Source organism: Ochotona curzoniae, unplaced genomic scaffold (assembly GCF_017591425.1).
Source record: "Ochotona curzoniae isolate NIBS_2020 unplaced genomic scaffold, NIBS_Ocur_1.0 contig_2318, whole genome shotgun sequence".
Taxonomy (NCBI): domain Eukaryota; kingdom Metazoa; phylum Chordata; class Mammalia; order Lagomorpha; family Ochotonidae; genus Ochotona; species Ochotona curzoniae.
Window position 1 is genome coordinate 11,461,398 of NW_024465419.1, and position 17,258 is coordinate 11,478,655.

General features: G+C 47.6%; 1 protein-coding gene across 1 annotated transcript in view; it reads left to right on the forward strand.

Moving 5' to 3' along the window:
* The first annotated feature begins 888 nt into the window (after positions 1-888).
* The window catches only part of LAPTM4B (lysosomal protein transmembrane 4 beta), a 53,061-nt gene continuing 36,691 nt past the window's right edge, over positions 889-17,258 (forward strand). The window contains exon 1 of the mRNA XM_040972629.1: positions 889-1,116. Within this exon, the coding sequence (XP_040828563.1) occupies positions 1,018-1,116 (99 nt within the window). The 5' untranslated portion in view covers positions 889-1,017. The remainder of the gene's footprint in view (positions 1,117-17,258) is intronic.

The window sequence follows — 17,258 nt, forward strand, 5'->3', positions numbered from 1 at the left end:
CGTGCAAGGCAAGGACTTTAGCCGCTAGGCTATCACGCCGAGTCCTAAAAATAGTATTTTTAAACTCAACTTTTCCTTGTTGGGTTTTGCCTGTTAACTTCCACAATAACGTGACTTACTATTTCTGATTAAGGGCACTTGGCTGGTCGGGGTAGGTTCTCAAATCCCTTAGGATCTCGGTTTCAATTGCAGGACAATAACTTTGGCAGCTTCACAGCCTCGTAACACAATCCAATCCAGTGTGTCATGTGGCCCTAGCAACCACTTTCTGGCCATGTCGTCCTTCCTTAAGAAATTTAAGTCGCACCCGTATTTCCCCCCTTGTTCCAAATCTGAACCCCAAACGTCCATACGTGTTCGTAAATCAACATCCGTGAGTCACTTGGCTTGTCCATCAGTGGTCACGAGCCAGTGTCCGACAAGGGCGTTCCTGGCTGGGATGACTTACAACCCTAAACCTAGTTCTGCCTTCCAGGATGTCTTGAGGCGCCCAGCCGTGCCTTGCAGGGCCCTTGCGTCCGTAAGCGGTGTGCAGATGTTTAATCCTGCAGCGGGCATGGGTAGGTACAGTGCCACCCCGAAGCATGTCCTTGACACACATGCTATTTTCTGGGAACAGTAATTGCGCTGGGAAGCGGAGATAAACAGCTCCCAGCGGGGTCGGACGGCGGCATCCCAGCGCGCACCTCGCTGTGTTAGCAAGACACCTAGGGATCCGGCTGCACGAGGCCCGGGGCCGAGGGGAAGGCCCGGAACCCCGGCGCGGCAGGCGGCCACCCACTGTTTGTTTACTCGCGGCTGCCCCGAGCCCGCGGTGACGTCACGACCGGCGGGTCACGTGCCCTCCCCGCCCCCCGCGCCGCGCCTGCGGTTCTCGAAGTCGGAGCCGCGGCAGGCGCTCGGCGCTCGTGAGGAGATCGCGGAGCCAGGCGGGCCGGCTGACCAGGAGCCGGCAGGCACAGCACAAGCTCTGTCCACTAACTCGGGGCGCCACTGCACCCGCAGTCGGGAAGCGAGATGAAGATGGTCGCGCCCTGGACGCGGTTCTACTCCAACAGCTGCTGCTTGTGCTGCCATGTCCGCACAGGCACCATCCTGCTCGGCGTGTGGTACCTGGTGAGCGTAGCCCCAGTCTGCAGCGCACCTGCTGGGCCTGGCCGGGCGAGGCGTTGGGGGGGTGGTCCCCGAGACCCCAGGATCCCGTCCTCCTCCCCGGCCGGCGCCCTCGCTTTACTCTCCACGCCTCCAAGTTCGCGCCCGGGGCGGCCTCAGGGTTGGGTGACGCGGGCGCTCATCCGCCTAAAGTTGTATTCTTAGAAACTTAATACTCCCGGCGAGGCTGAGCGCGCGGGGTGAGGGGCCCCGGGTTGGGGATGGCGGTCCGGGAATGGAGCTCAGATCCCGGGTGCTCCCGCGTCTTGCCCTTGCCTAACTCCTGCGGCTCGCTGGGTGTGCGCGTGCGGGAGCCGAGGAGGAGGTGCGGGGCACCGCCGGCTCGGGGTGCAGGCCCGCAGACTTGGGGTGCCCGCTTCTCTGCGCACTTGGCGGGCGCGGGGTTGAAGCGCTGCGGGGTGTGTTGTTCACAAGCCTGGGGGTCTCGGCAAAGATTTTTTTTCCCCCCGTGTGCGGTCCTGCGTGTGTGTGAGCTGGCCCGGGGAGGCCATTTTCCGCCCACTCCCTGGGTCCGATCCTTTTCCCAACTGACCCCGCGGGGCATGTGCGACGCCCCGCCCTCCCAGGTTGGAGCGGGTATGGTCTTCTTTGTGTTGGGAGCCGTGCCCGACGGGGGTCCTGAGGAAACTCGATGGAGTCTTGTCCTCCCCGCTGCCCTGGGCTCCCCGCGAGGAATGTGGGTGCACGCGAGGAGTGTGGGTGCACGGACTGCGCCAACTCAGGGGAGAGGGGATGCCCCCTGCGTTTTGGGGTTTGTGGTATCCTGGTGGAGCGGTAGACCCTAGCCACAGCTCATTGAAGAGGGAATGCCTGCACTTAGCTCTTTAGCAGGCTCTTGGGGCTGGCTTCTGTGGAGTGTTCCTTTTTATTATTAAAATGTGATCAAGTCTATGGACTCCTTTCTTGTGCTATTTTGAGCAAAACTCCCCTTCTCCCCTGAAGTGTTTACTGTGTTATTTGTAATTTTAAGTTATAAGACATTTTTTTTTTGGCCTCTCAAATGCATCTTTTAAGTATGTGCGGGTGCTGCTGACCCGCGCAGTGTGTGCACAGGTTGGGCACCCGCGTATTAGCCCAATCCTGACTTGGCGCCCAAGGCATTCTTTATTGAAATGTGGAATCCTAAAGCCGCGAGAGGAGGTGGCTTCGGAATAGCTCTGCTTCTCCTGGTGGAGCCAGATTGTTCTCCGCAGATGCTGAAAATGCTCGATCTGCAGACTTTCGAGTCAGTGAATGTGATTTGTGAAATCCAGGGCACTGCATTAGGCAAATGTACGACATGATGTACAGGAAAGATGAATCTGCTTGAGCCTGTTGCTGGCCCAGGTCCAATCAGACAGTTCTTGGGGTAATAAAAGGAGGGTGCCCAGCTGGCTTTGTCCACTGAGTGAGCAGCTCTGTGCAAAGTAGTTGTTGGTGGGCCTTGCATTTGGAAAAAGACTTTTGCAAGAGAAAATGAGGGTTGGAAATGCTGCTTTAGGTAGAAAACCCAATACGTAGAAAACCTGTTTTTAACATTTCATAAACAATATTGAAGCCTTTCTTCAAGTAGAGAGTTTATACCTTTAAATTTACCTTGATCACCCCAAAACTTTGATTTCTATGAACATTTAAAGATCCTTTACCTTTTTTAAATTTAAAAGCCAGAGCAAGAGAGGCCACTGTTTAATCCACTAGTTCATTCCCAGAATAATAGCTGGGGTTAGGGTGGACCAAGGGCAGGACCTGGAGCTCCATCCAGGTCTCCCACCAGGGCTTCAGGAACCTGGCCAAGCCCTCACCTGCTGAATTGCAAATGGAGAAGCTGGGGTTCAAACCAGTGCCCCCCCCCCCCACTCCCAGGGATGATGGCCCCACAAGCCTTGGCTTAGCTCTTGCTACCACAGTTAAGCACAAGATTAATTTTCACATGTTCCTAATGAGTTTGATTTTCTTACTCCCTCTGTATAGATGAGAAAACTAATGTTAAGGGAACTTAGGTAATATAATTACAGCTTCAAGGTTGGTCATATTTGTCTCTTTCTATCCTTTCTTTTAACCTTTATAACTTATGTTTTTGTTTCCTTCAAAACTGCAATAAACAGGATTTCAGGCACTTCGATATTTTTTCCCTGTTTGCTCATTTTTCCTTTGTTTTAGGGGTGTCATTTACCTACAGTGAGAGAAATGAAAGGTGTTATATGTCCCATTCATTGAGCTGGCAAGTGGGTGTGCTTGTTACCCACCCTCCTGGAGCGCATTTCCCAGATCTCAGAAAATTTCTTTGTGTCTCTGCCCATCTGATCTTCCTCTCATGTGCCCATGTCACTCATCAGCTACGTTTTGCCTGTTCTGAGTGGAACTTTGCTGTGTGTGGATTTTTGTATCCAGCTCCTTTCAGTTAGCCCAGCTTCTTTTAGATTCATTCATGTTTTGGTGGTGTATCAATAGCTTGTTCCTTCTTGGGGCCAAGTGTTATTTTATTCTACAAGGATGCCATGGTTTGTTGATCCATTTGCCTGATGTTAGACATTGGATTGTTTCCAGCTTGGAGCTATTATGGATACAGCTGCTCGGAAATGTTTGCAGAAGCCTTTCTGTGGACATACGTTTTTATTTTTGTTGGGTAAATACCCAGGCGTGGAATTGTTGGTCTTTGAGTAATGTATGATTTTAAGAAATTGCTAGGTGGTGGTGTGGTGGTGTAGTGAGTTAGCCACTGTCTGCAATGTGGATACCTGTTATTTTTATTTATTTTTAAAGATTTATTTTTTTTAAAGATTTATTTTTATTACAAAGTCAGATATACAGAGATGAGGAGAGAGAGAGGAAGTGGAGCTGCCGGGATCAGAACCTGCGACCATATGGGATCCTGGTACATTCAAGGCGAATCCCTTAGCCTCTAGGTCACACCGCCAGGCCAGATTTATTTATTTTGATATGAAAGAGAGAAGAGAAGGAAAAGACAAGAGACAGAGATCTTCCATGATGTGATTCATTCCCCAGATGGCTACAACAGCCAGAGCTAGACTGGTCTAAAGAGCTTCTTCTGGGTCTCCCATGCGGGTACAGGGTCCCAAGGCTTTGAACCATCCTCTGCTGCTTTCCCAGGCCACAAGCAGGGAGCTGGATGGGAAGTGGGATCCCAGTGTGTGTAAGGTGAGGACTTTAGCCACTAGACTACCACACTGAGCCCTAAATTGTAATTAATTTGTCAACACTTTCCCTTTATGGTTAGTTTATTTTTGTGTTCTAAGAAACTTTTACCTGCCCCAAGGTTGTAAATCACTTAACCTAAAAAATGATTAAATTGGGCCCAGTATGGTGGGCTAGCGGCTGAAGTCCTCACGTTAAACTTGCCGGGGTTCCATATTGGCACCCTTATGGGCTCTGGTTCTAATCCCGGCACCCCCACTTCCCATCCAGCTCCCTGCTTGTGACCTGGAAAAACAGTTGAGGACAGTCTTGGCTCCTTGCACCAGTGTGGGAGATCCAGAAGATACTCCTGGCTCCTGGCTTTGGATCACACAGCTCCAGCAGTCGCAAATGTTTCGGGAATGAATCATTGGATGGAAGATCTTCCTCTCTGTCTCTCCTCTGCTCTGTATATCTGCCTTTCCGGTAAAAATAAATCTTTAAAAAAATAATTATTACATAACTGTTAATAACTACAAACATTTGGGAAAAGAAGATGTTTTTCCATCTTTGAGAATAAAGCCGGATGCCCTGGTTTCCAGAGGGATCTTGGTAGAAAAGAAAGTCTAGCCGAACACTTGTGTGACTTTCCCCAGCAATACTTGGCTCGGTGATTCCTCTGCCCTTGGGTCTGGCACCCAAGCAACTTCTGACTGGAAACATCTGAAAAAAAAAAAAAAAGCTTGATGTGTACTGAATCTGTGCAGCTTTGTTTTGTTTTGGCTGCTTAGACACAACATTGCAGCTACTGTCTATGTAACGTTTGCATTGTATTAGATATGACAGATGATCTGGAGTGTATGGAAAGATGCCCGCATTGCCTCCGAGACTTGAGCACCCAGTAGTCCTGGTTCAGTCCCTCACAGCTGAGTCCATATCTTCCTCCGCAGATTGGCCCAAGCTCTACTCTCCACATGCTGTACTTTCTGGTTATCTTCTTTTGCTTGTCTGTTGCTTTTCTTGTTACAACTTCTCTCCTTTGGCTCTTACAGTGTGATCACCTGCTTCAGCTGAGTACCTATGGAGTGGCTGGAGGCCTATCCTTTCTGTGCCATCCGACCCTCTCCCTTCTTGCTGGCTGTCCTCCTTTTTGATAACGTGGCAAGTGGCCTTTGCAAGCCGGTGCTTAAGCCCTAAATCCTGAGATTCATTCTGATTTGATGAGCTCAAATCTGCCTCTTTGCAACCCAAAGCCTTGGGCTGCGGACAGGGTGACAGGATCCTCTCGGGGACCAGTTGTCTGTCAGGTGCTATTTCCTGTCCTAGCAGAGGGTGGGATTAGTTTTGTGCACTGGCTAGGGTTAAACGTGGAGGAATCATTTCCTGAGATTTGCTGGGAGGGGGCTGTGGATGAGAAGGGGGGGGGCAGTGAAAAATGCCTGGGGCTGCAAAGCAGACTAAGTCCCTCTCCTCACCCCCCCCCCCCAGGTGCCGAAATTCCTTTGGATACCTGGTGAGTCCAACTCCCGATCCAACTCCCTGTTAATGGCTTGGGAAAGCAGCAGAAGGCTGCCTCAGTGTTTGGGCTCCTTCCCCGCCCCCTCACCGTGGGAGTCCAGGAAGAAACTCTTGACTTAGGCACAGGTTTGATCTGGGCCAGCCCTGGCTTTTACAGTCATTTAGGGAGTGAACCGAGAATGGATGATTCTCTGTCTTTGTAACTGCCTTCAGATAAAGAAAAGCAATTCTTTAAAAAAAATAAATAAAATAAATAAAAGAAAAGAAAAAAAGAAAAACCCACACTCAACTCCCTAGGTCCCTAGGGTAAGGTCCACTTGAGGTGTTTTGTTTGCTTAATTACCCTCCGGATGTGTGAACCTGCTTTTTTCCCTATAGTGTCTTTCATTTTTGGCCACCTTAGTGGTGCTGGAATCTTCTGCTTTGCAGGTCCCTTTGTACATAACATTAAAAAAAATGAGCATGTGTTTCATGAACATAAGCCCTCAGTAAATACATACTTAAATGCCCTTTGGCACCACACACAGGGTGGTTGGTCATGCAGCTGATCATATAGGATACAAGAATTAAAACTTGGCTTTGTTACCTGGTCTGTCACGCAGTCAACTCAATGGCTCACTTTGGAAGTCAGTTTGCTTGTGAGCCCAATCATGGTTGGCTTTGTATCCTAAGAAGGCCTTTTTTGGTCTAGCAATGGCATTGTAATAATAACATGAATGCCAATTTGTGTTTGTTGAGCAAGTGAGAGTTTTTGGTGAGCTGTCATTTTGGTTCTTTCTTTAGATCTCGAAGCAACGCTGGGTCAGGCAGGGTAAGGGGGTGGTATGCTCTGAGATGAATAGTGTCTTTCCAGCTGTCAGGTTTGATGACTTGGCCTGTGATCCGTGGGTAGGGCAGGGCTGATTCATGGTGTTGCATAACCCTCACAGCCTGGTGTCAGTGCGCCTGCGTCATGTTTCCAGAGGACTGACATACTGGGCTAAAGGGTTTGGATTTTGCTCTGGAGGCAGTGGGAAACCATTAAGGTGATGAGATCAGAGCCGTTTTTAGGGAAGATTAAGATGGCAGGATGTTTTAACAGGCTGGAAAGCAGATAGTGTCATAATTCCCCCGATAAGAGGCTAGGCAGCGGTCTAGTTTTTCCGAGGTTTTTCCGACGCTGGTCCCTCATGATACCATTGAATACTGACAAAAGATTGCCCTCAAGCTTATTTATTAGTAATATCAGTCTTGGGGTCCCTGTTGTGGTGCAGCAGGTTAAGCTGCCTCCTGGGATGCTGGCATCCCGTGTGGACACTAGTTCTGGTTCTGGCTTCTCAACTTTCAGTCCACTTCTCATGCGGAATGCACCTTGCTGGCAACAAAATATGGTGCAGGTGTTTGCACCCCTGCCACCTGCATGGGAGACCGGGGTGGTTCAGGCCCAGCACTGAGCCAATGGACAGATCTATAACTCCTTAAAAAAGGGAGAGGCTGGCACAGTGACTCGATAGGCTAATCCTCCTCTGCCTGCAGTGCTGGCATCCCACATGGGCACCAGTGCATGTCTCAGGTGCTCCACTTTTCTACCCAGTTCTGTGATTATGGCCTGGGAAAGCAGTGGAGGAGTGTCCCAAAGCTTTGGGACACTGCACCCACATGGGAGACCCAGGAGGCTCCTGGCTTCTGGCCAGAAGATGAAATTGGCTCAACTTCAGCTAATGCAACCATTTGAAGAGTGAGCCAGCAGGTAAATCTTTCCCTCAATATATGCTTCTTTCTGTAAATCTGCCTGTTCAATAAAAATTAATCATTAACAAAAGGGAAGCTTCCTTGGGACCCACTTTTAGTCTATTTAACTTAAAGCATCAAGCATTAAAGTGGTTAATGGCAGTTCTGCATTATAGTTTATATTATGTTAAACTGAAGGTGTGAAGTATTTGTTCTGTGAACTTAACTGGATTGTGGCTGTGAGAGAAGAGGCTATTTATTGCTCATTAAAGCACTGCTGATAGGTGCAGGCTGGGAGTCCTGTGCTCTCCTCTTCCAGCTAGGCATATCAGCACAACTCCAGAGCCTGCAGGGCATTCGCCAAAGAGCTGTAAACCGTCTTCCCCGAAGCAAAATGAAAGTTAAGAGAAGGTGACACTTGTCTTGTGTCTTGCTGTCTAACTTCAAAGGGTTTAGGGTTGTGGCTTCCCCGTGAAGATTTCTCAGTCAGGGACGTGGGTGGGGCCAGAACAGAGGCTTGCTATATCCGAACCAAAGTTACCACTGGTTCAAGGCCCGGATTGACTCCGATTTTTGGCTCCAGAGTCAGGCAGCAGTTCACATCCAATCATAGAGACTAAGGATTCTCATGATTTAGCCCTGGACTGCAGCTGGGCTTGAGGAAAGGGCTGAACAGAGTGGAACCAGGCCGGAAATGCGAGTGGTCTTGTCAATTAATTTATTTTGGCTTGGGACAGAACAGTAGAACTGAACTGAAGGGTTAGAGTTGGTCTCTTTGTGTAAGGACCAAGCAGAGAGGACAAGGTTATCTTGATGATTAGAGCTGGCTTGTTTGAGAAAAGTAGCTTCTATCACCCTAATCCTTAATCTCTTGGGAGAGAAGATAAACCATTTGAGCTTGGGGACTGGAACTTCAGTGTGGGTGTGAATTGATTTTTGTTTAGCCTGTTCTGTTTGTGGTCTAGGGCAGGGACTTAGTCTAAAACAAAGGCTTTCTGGGAAAAAAATTTGAAAAGATTTATCTTTATTTAGAAGGCAGAATTACATAGAGAAACGGAGAGAGCTCTTCTGCTGGTTCGCTCCCAAAATGGCTGCAATGGCTGGAGCAGAGTAGATCCAATGGCAGGAGCTTCTTCCGGGTTTCCTGTGGCAGCCTCTGTGTGTGTGTGTGTTTCTGGTGTGCACGTATGTGTGCCATCCTCCTGTTCTTCCAGACCATCAGCAGGGAGCTGGATTGGAAGGGGAGCAGCCAGAACATAAACTGGCCTCTATATGGGATGCTGGTGTTCGGGGTCACTTTAGCTGCTATGCCACAATGCTGGGCAGTGCTCTCTCTTTTTTTTTTTAAATATTAATCTTGAACTGGTATATTTACTTGGAGCTTATTGGGTGGTACAGCAATGGTAAAGCATGAACTTTCTTGCCACAGAGAAAGGTCTCTAATAAACTGTGTTTACTTAATAGAGAAAGCATTTGGGCTGGCCGAAATGGACTCATTAGAGAAGAAAGAGGCTGTTGGCAAGCCCACATGCTTTGGTGTTGACCTCCAACTTTGTGAATTTCAACCATTCATGGTGCCAGGGATGCCCTTTGGTTGAATGCTGCTTTTTCTGGGGAGCCAGAGCACCCCTACCCTAGGTTTAGTCCAGGTTTCTGTCTTGTTAGGAATTACATTTGGAGCACAAAAACCTAGTGGCTAAATTCTCACCTTGCATCACTGGGCTCCCATATGGGTCCTGGTTCATGTCCTAGTTGCTCCACTTCCCATCCAGCTCCCTGATTGGCCCGGGAAGGCAGTCTAGGATGGCCCAAAGCCTTGGTACCCTGTACCTGCTTGGGAGACCTGGAGAAGGTTCTTTGCTCCTGGCTTCAGATTGGCTTGGTTCTGGCCATTGTGGCCACTTGGGGAGTGAACCAGCAGATGGAAGCTTGAGAGGGAACAAAGGGACAAAATCAACATATTCCTAGGCTCAGCATTGTTGTCCTAACCAAAATAAGGAGACTCCACACCCGGCTAATCTTATCAATTTTATCACCTCATAAGAGATGGTTGTTGAGTACTCAGCTTATCAGAATGGGAGGAGGAAGTGACTAGTCCTACCCTTCCCATGTCTTTAGTTCTGGGCCAGGAGCTACCTTGTCGCCCATTGTGAATGAATTTTTTTCCCTTTTTCTTTTTGTCCTTTGGGTGACTCCCCCTGAGAGAGGAGTTAGAGTGGGTAGTAGGCAGTTAGGGTATTCTGGGTCCCCGAGTAAAAGAGAACTTCCCCACCATGTCTTGGATACACCAGGGCACGTCTCTTCCAAGGGACAGGGGTGCTATTAGCATATCTATTCCCCACCTGAAGTATCGGCCATCATCTCCAGCCATTTTGGGAGGGCGTCAGGCTGATCTCTTTATCATTGAAAGGAGAGCAAGAAGAAGTAATACACATCTGCGTAAGGCCTGGAATGTCCTATGTCTGGCACCTCTGTGGCCTTTTGTCCCAAGGCCAGGTACCATGGAAACCAGGAATTTTCTTTGTTCATGGAGAAACATCTTTGAGGGAAACCTTTGAAAGGTGCATTCCCCGCCATTAATACGGGTTCTTCTTCTCTTCCTGCCACTATGGCAGAGCACTAGGGTCTTCTTTTTACTTTTCCTCCTGCCATTATGGCAGGGGGTAAGGTTCCTTTCTATCTCAAAACCCCCTTCCGTCGCTAGGACGGGAGTCTTCTCAGCTTTTCTAATAAATCTTGCGTTAAAACTAAACTGTGTCCGCACGAAAATTGTTCTTTCTTGTGAGACAAGAATTTGAGGTTGCTGCCATACTCGGAGTCAAAAATCCTGCAACACCCCGAGATGGTGTATAAAAGATATTATTTCCCAAGTTAATGGGTCTTTCCTCCCTTGGAGCCGCCTCCTGCCACTAGGGCAGGATCCTTTGTTCTCCTCTTCTTAATAAATCCTGCTTTGCAAACTAGAATTGTTTTCATGAAAATTCTTCTTTCATGTGAAACCAGAAATAAGGTTGCTGTTGTGTTTCACGTGGAATTCCCTGCAACACCCTGATTGAATATGCAAATGAGGTGGAGTTCAGCATGCATAAGGCTTTCAGGAGTTTCCTGATTTAATTGGACACTTAAGTTCCTCTTGGTCATTCTGGCTTCTTCTTTCTGGTCCCAGATGAGACCAAGAGAGAGTTGACTTAACTAGATTGACAGGTGAGGTGATAGCTAGTTACAGTAGTGGGCAAGAAGAAATTCCACTTCACTCCCTGATTACTACCTAACTCCCTGCAGAATTGCCCCCACCCACACTGGGGTAGGACTCAGGGCTGGGCCTGGGTGTCGAAGCAGGCAGGGTCTGAGTTGGGGTGCAGCACACCTGGTGTCTCCGGGAAGGTGTCCTGTTATCCTGGTACATCACGCAAAGTGAGGCTTAGTGGTTATGTCAAGAGTCCTGGGACTTGGGCACTGTATAGGCTTCAGCATTTACAGTCATTAGCCCTTGTCTACTTGTCTATCATATCATTTTCACATCAGGTGAGCTGACATACAAAATCAGAATGCCTATTTATGAATATTTACTGGGGGGATTATGATTGCTGTTGGGATGATTACCCTGAAATTAGTTGGAGGAATTGTTACATAACTCCCAAAATGGGTTTGCTTGCCCAGCTTGCAATTATGCCAAATCACTAACTTAGCACTGGTGGGAAGAAAAAAAGTCAGCATTATTTATTGCAGTGTGCAAGGCAAGGAGCCGGGCAGCTATGGCTTAATTCCCGGGCTCCCTAGGGGAGTGAAGGCTGCATCTTAACAGTCCAGAGTTGGGAATGAGCGGTGTCTGATCTGCTTGTCCTGTAGATCTTCAGTTAGTGCGTGGCCTTCTTTTGATAGTGCCAGTGTGTTTCTTTTGGAGTGGCTAAAGGCGGCCTCCATACAGCGTGTGTGTGCCTAGGCATAGACTGGCCATCCCTTTCTTTGTGGAGTTCTGAGCTATCTCTAGGGCAAATCTCAAAGGCGGTGATCCGTGAATTCCCAGGCTGCAGTGGGGAGCTCTGAGCCCTGGAAACACAGCCCATCACTGTGGTGTTTGCTGTGAAGGAGAGGGACTGTTGTGCTTTCTGCTTAATGGAGTTGAGTTTTACAGAGGAATTGCAAGCTCAGGAAGACATATTGAGACCTGGCCAGCCAGTCCACATTGTCTGCCACGTATGAGGTTCCCTTGAATGCCTCTTTGCATTCTTTTTATTAGAGGACATTAGATCACGGTGGTGGGATACTAAGACAGCTGGTCATCAGAACAGCCTAGTGACAGTCTCAACAGCACGGAGAACACAAGTCCAGGATGAAAAAGATTTAGTCTGCAGACCTGGGGAACTTGGTACTTAAGAAGTGTTTGCTTCTGGTCTGGTCATTCGTTAATGCTCAATTGGTGCAAGGACACAGGACAGTAAATAGAGACTATCCCTCCAGCTCCACCTGGATTTCAATAGACCAGTCTAGCCTATTGTTCCCCACCCCACACTCTGCATTCCTGTCCTAGCACTTAGCCCCCAGGGAGCAAGGCATACCAAGTTTGGAATGCACAAGGAAAAGCTACCTCAGCTTTGCCTTTCTTCCATCTTCCACAACTTCCCTACACCTCCAAGTACCTCCAAATCCTGAAGCCATAAAAGGCCTTGATGGCAGAATGACTGGGCTGCTGCCCTTCTGTCTGTATGCCACCCTCTGCAAATTTATTAACTTTCCTGACATTGGGTTTGGCTATGAATTTGTACCGTTTCCTCTCTCTGTTTTGTCTTTTTTTCCCCCCTTAACAGCCTCAATTTTGATTGCTCTAGCTTTTAGCTGCTGCTGGTTTTAAAAGCCTGTTTAGTTTTTTTTTTTTTTCCTTGATAGTGTTAGCTTATGATATTTTAAAGATTTATTTTGTTTTTATTTGAAAGGCAGGGTTACAGAGAGATATTCTGTCTGCTGGTTCACTCTCCAGACAGCTGTAACAGCCTCAACTGAATTGATCTGATCTGAAGGCAGAACTATTTCTGTGTCTTCCACATGGGTGCTGGGGCCCAAGGGCTTGAGCCATCTTTTGCTGACATCCCAGACCCTGCAGGGGAACTGCATTGGAAATGGAACCAGCTGTGCCCATGTGGGATGACAGGGCCTATAGTCAGAAGCTTAACCCACTATATCATGGCTGGCACCTTCTGCTTTGTTCTTTTCTTGATCTTTTAAAGTTAATTTTTAACCTCTGTTTGGTATAGTGCAGATGTTATAAAAGATGCAAAAATGCAGTACTTAGACAAGATACAAGTTACTTCTTTTCTTAGAATCTTACATGTAGCTAACACTTTGTGTTCTATTCCTTCAGAATGAATGTAATCAAGCACCTAAGTTAATATTCTGGAGTGAGGATGTAAGCTGGATTAAGTTTGTGGTATAGCTGGTAAAGTTTCTGCCTGCAATAAGTGCCATTTCACATGGCTGCTTCTTGTCCTGGCTGCTCCGCTTCTGCTCCATCTCCTTAGTAGTCGCCTGCTAAAAGCAGTGGAAGACAGCTCGAGTGTTTGGGGTTTTGTCATACTCCTGGAAACCTGGGTGAAGCTCCTGGCTTTCGCCTGGCCCAGCACTGGCCATTGTGGTACCTGGGGATTGAACTTATAGATGAAAGATCTCTTTCTCTGTCCCTCTCTATCACTCTGGTTTTCAAAATAAATGAGCCTTTAAAAATAATAAAAATTATTTTGTGTTTATATTAATATCAGGTAATGACTAGAGAATCTTGCAGTTTGCTTTGAGAATAGCTAAAAGCGATGATCATTACTTTTGAAGTAATGTGATGTTATTTTCTCTTAACAATTTATTTATTTGGAAGGTTCACTGGTTCATTCTCAATATGGCTACAATGGCTAGGGCTAGGCCAGGAAGCCAGGTCTGCATTTGGGTCTTATATGGGGACAGGGACCCAAGCTTTCCTAGGCACCTGTGAATCCAAAGTGGAGTAGCCAGGACTCAAACTAGCACTTAGATATGGGATGCTGGCATTGCTTGTGGCAGCTTAGCTCACTGTGCCAAACTGTCAGCCTCTGCTTTTAAATAAAAGCAACAATATCAACTATTGACATCACCTTGAAGAATGCTCCATTATCTAGACATATAATGATGAATATTTATGGCATAGACTTAGTATATGGAAAGACAGAAGCATTATTCAGCATTATTTAGCATCATGATTTAAAGACATTTGTCTAAGAGTTTTGCATTTGCTTTGAATTTGATTTTTTTTAAAGGTAGCTATCATACTTCAACAACTTTTGGGTTTAGTTATACTTTAAAAAGACATACTTCTGTCTCTTGAAATTTATTTTTGTATGTATTGTATGTTTTGTCATTTTGTTCGAAAATTTTAGTTCTGGAGTGGCTATTTGAGACACACGGGTAAATGCCTGATTGCAGTGATTCCGGCCTCCAGTACTGGAGTGCTTGGGTTGAATCCTGGCTACTCTAGTGCCAATGCAGCATCTGGCTGAGGTTTGCCCTGGAAGGCAGTGTCACTGGAGATGGCTGGAATTGAGAGAGAGGTTTTTGTATTCCTGTAATTAAAGCATTTCAAGGCATGAGACATAGAACTGGTAAGGTAGCAACGTTGTAACAAGGTAAAGCATCCTTTGGACCAAAAGGACACCTCTCCAAAATGACCTCAGAGTGCCCTGCAGCTCAGACTGAGGTAAAGAAAGCATGGTTACAAAGTTCAGTGAAGAGAAAACACCTGACAGCCAGGAAGGCATCTCATCAAATAGCTGGGGCTTAGAAGGTAAAATGGGGTCCAGTTCTTCCCACCCTTTCTCTTCCTCCACCCCTACCCACATCTGCTGGACAAAGGGTTTTGCTGGGTGTGAAATAGATAAAAATTCCTACCTAAGTTTTATTACCAGGTGTTATCAGACTGGATAATTCACTTATTCCTTGGGACAAAGAGGATGTGGGTGGGGGATAAAGGCTGTGGTGGTGATGGTGGAGGAGGAAGAGGAGGTGGCTTCCTTATGAAGGGAAGACTGGAACCACCTGTAAAATTACCACCTGGGGAATTCCCATCCATCCCACCTGGGGGGTGAGAAGGACTTTTTTTTTGGATGATGTTTACATAGTTGATCAGGGTGGGAAGGATCCAGGATCAGGATAAAGTGGGTGAGACCATTGTTCATACATTTTCTTCTTCCTGTACCTGGGGGAGGTGGGAGAATACAAGAGAAGACATACCCAGCCTCCCAGCTGCCTCAGTACTTGGGGATAGGGAACAGCCACTTGATGTCATCCCAAAGTCTCCATTTGAAGCATGTTCTGAGGGTTCTACTCAAGTGATTTTTTTTGGTAGTTCTGAGATGCTGTTGATTTCATTGCTAAAAGGATGAGAAAATCCTTCCAAGGTCGGTAGGCTGACGTAGTTCAACTCAGAGTCTCCCATTCACCCAGACATTTGCTATCAAGCTTCACTGGGGTAGTTGATCAATTTGTTCTGCCCTCCTTCCTCTGCAAACCAATTGGTATTGCATCCCAGCCCAGTCTTGCCCACTGTACGCTCGGCCCACAGGTATACCAGGAGCAGCTGCACCCCAGTCAGGGCGACCCCTAGTAACTCTTGCAGGACCGGCCCCCAGCTCTGGTTCCTGTGTCTGCCAGCATGTGCAAATGACTGGTCCGTTCTGTCCCACATCCCATTCATACTTTGTATACACTATTAGGCACTGAAGCCTAATTCGATCCAACTGACTCCACCCTCCAGCCCACATTCACACCAGCTGATGCTACCACCTGTGCAGCCAGGCCCTCCCCCATGCTCACCAGTGAGCAGGACTTAGTGTAAGTACTGTACTGTTTCTGAGGCTGCTGTATTCCTTTCTGTTTGTGTTTCCTTTTCTTTAAGCCCATTCCACACACATAGACTAATGAAAAAAAGAAAGATTTATTTATTTGGATAAGCAGGTTTACAAAGAGGTGGAGAGATAGAAAGATCTTCCATCTGCTGATTCACTCTCCCCAAATGGCCTCAATGGCTGGAGCTGAGCTGATTCGAAGCCAGGAATCGGGAGCTTGTTCCAGGTCTCTGTGGATGCAGGGTCCCAAGGCTTTTTGGCCATCGGTTGCTTTCACAGGCCACAAGTAGAGGGCTGGATGGAATGTGGAACATCCAGGATATGGGCCATTTCTGGGATTTCCTTTTTTCCAGGGACCAACCTATGCATTTTTGATGCAGAGTTCAGGCCTCTTGCCCACTAAGCTCTGGGTTAGCCTTGTCTTCTCCCGCTCAGGAGATTCACAGTGTTTTTTAAGATAGAAGGGAGCAATCCTCCCGTCTACAATCCACACCCCTAGTTCTCAAGTGTGGCTCTTAATTTTTATTATTTATTTATTTTTAAAGATTTATTTATTTTTATTGCAAAGTCAGATATACAGAGAGGAGGAGAGACAGATAAGAAGATCTTCCATGCAATGATTCACTCCCCAAGTGACCCAAGTGGCCGATGCTACACCAATCTAAAGCCAGGAGCTCTTCTGGGTCTTCCATGTGGGTGCAGGGTCCCAGAGCTTTGGGCTGGCCTCCACTGCCTTCCCAGGCTACAAGCAGGGAGCTGGATGGGAAGTGGAGCTGCTGGGATTAGAACTGGTGCTCATATGGGAATCTGGTGTGTTCAAGGCGAGGACTTTAGCTGCTAGGCCACCTCGCTGGGCCCCCAGCTCTTGATATACAGAGAGAAGGAGATTCTGAGAGCAAGATCTTCCACCCTGGTTCACTCTTCAAATAAATGGCTGCAACAGCTGAAGTTGAGCTGATCTCATCTCCTGGCCAAAAGCCAGGAGCCTCCTGGTCTCCCATGTGGGTGCAAGGTCCCAAAGCCTCGGGCTATCTTCTATTGCTTTCCCAGGGAAAGCAGGGATCTGAATGGGAGTGGAGTGGCTAGGACACTAACTGGTATCCACATGCAATTGCACTGCTTGAAGGGGGAGGATTAGCTAATTAAGCCATTGCACTAGGCCCAAGTGGCTCTTGGTTTTCCAAGCATATTTGAAAGGCAGAGTTATGGGGTTGCAGGAGGGGCAGATTTTTGATCCCCTGTTTCACTGGCTAAAGGGCTGCAGTAGGAACACCATTTGGTCTTTCGTGTTGGTAGCAGGGGTCCATGCATTTAGGCCATCCTCCAGTGCTTTCCCAAATGCATTGCAGGGAGTTGGGCCAGCAGTTGAGTACCTGCGACTCAAACCAGTGCTCATGAGATGCCTGCATTACAGCTGATTGCTTTCACACACTATGCCACAGTGCTAATCCCCTTCACTCCCCGCCTCCTTCCCGCCCTCCTCCCTCAGTGATTCTTTGGACAGACTTGATCATATTGCTGAAGAACTCCCTGTCCACTTGTAGATGTTGTGGGATGGATCTTGAGTCTACTAGATCTACTGTCCTAACATGTGGAAAAGTCAATCACGGACATCACAGTGGTAGAAGAAAGCAGGTGTATATTCCAGAACAAGCAGCCAGATAATTACTGCTTAATTTCCAGGCTCCGCAAAGAGTTTCCATAACTAGGGGTGAAGGTTTCCATAATTTAAAATTGGGACCAGGGTACCTGATGGGTTCATGATGCTATGCTATGACCAGGTGAGTAACAGTTGGTCTGGGGCTGTTACCACCTGCCCTAGAGTTGGAATTTCCTGGACTGGACCCTGGAATTCCCCTAAACAAACCTTCGTGGCAATAC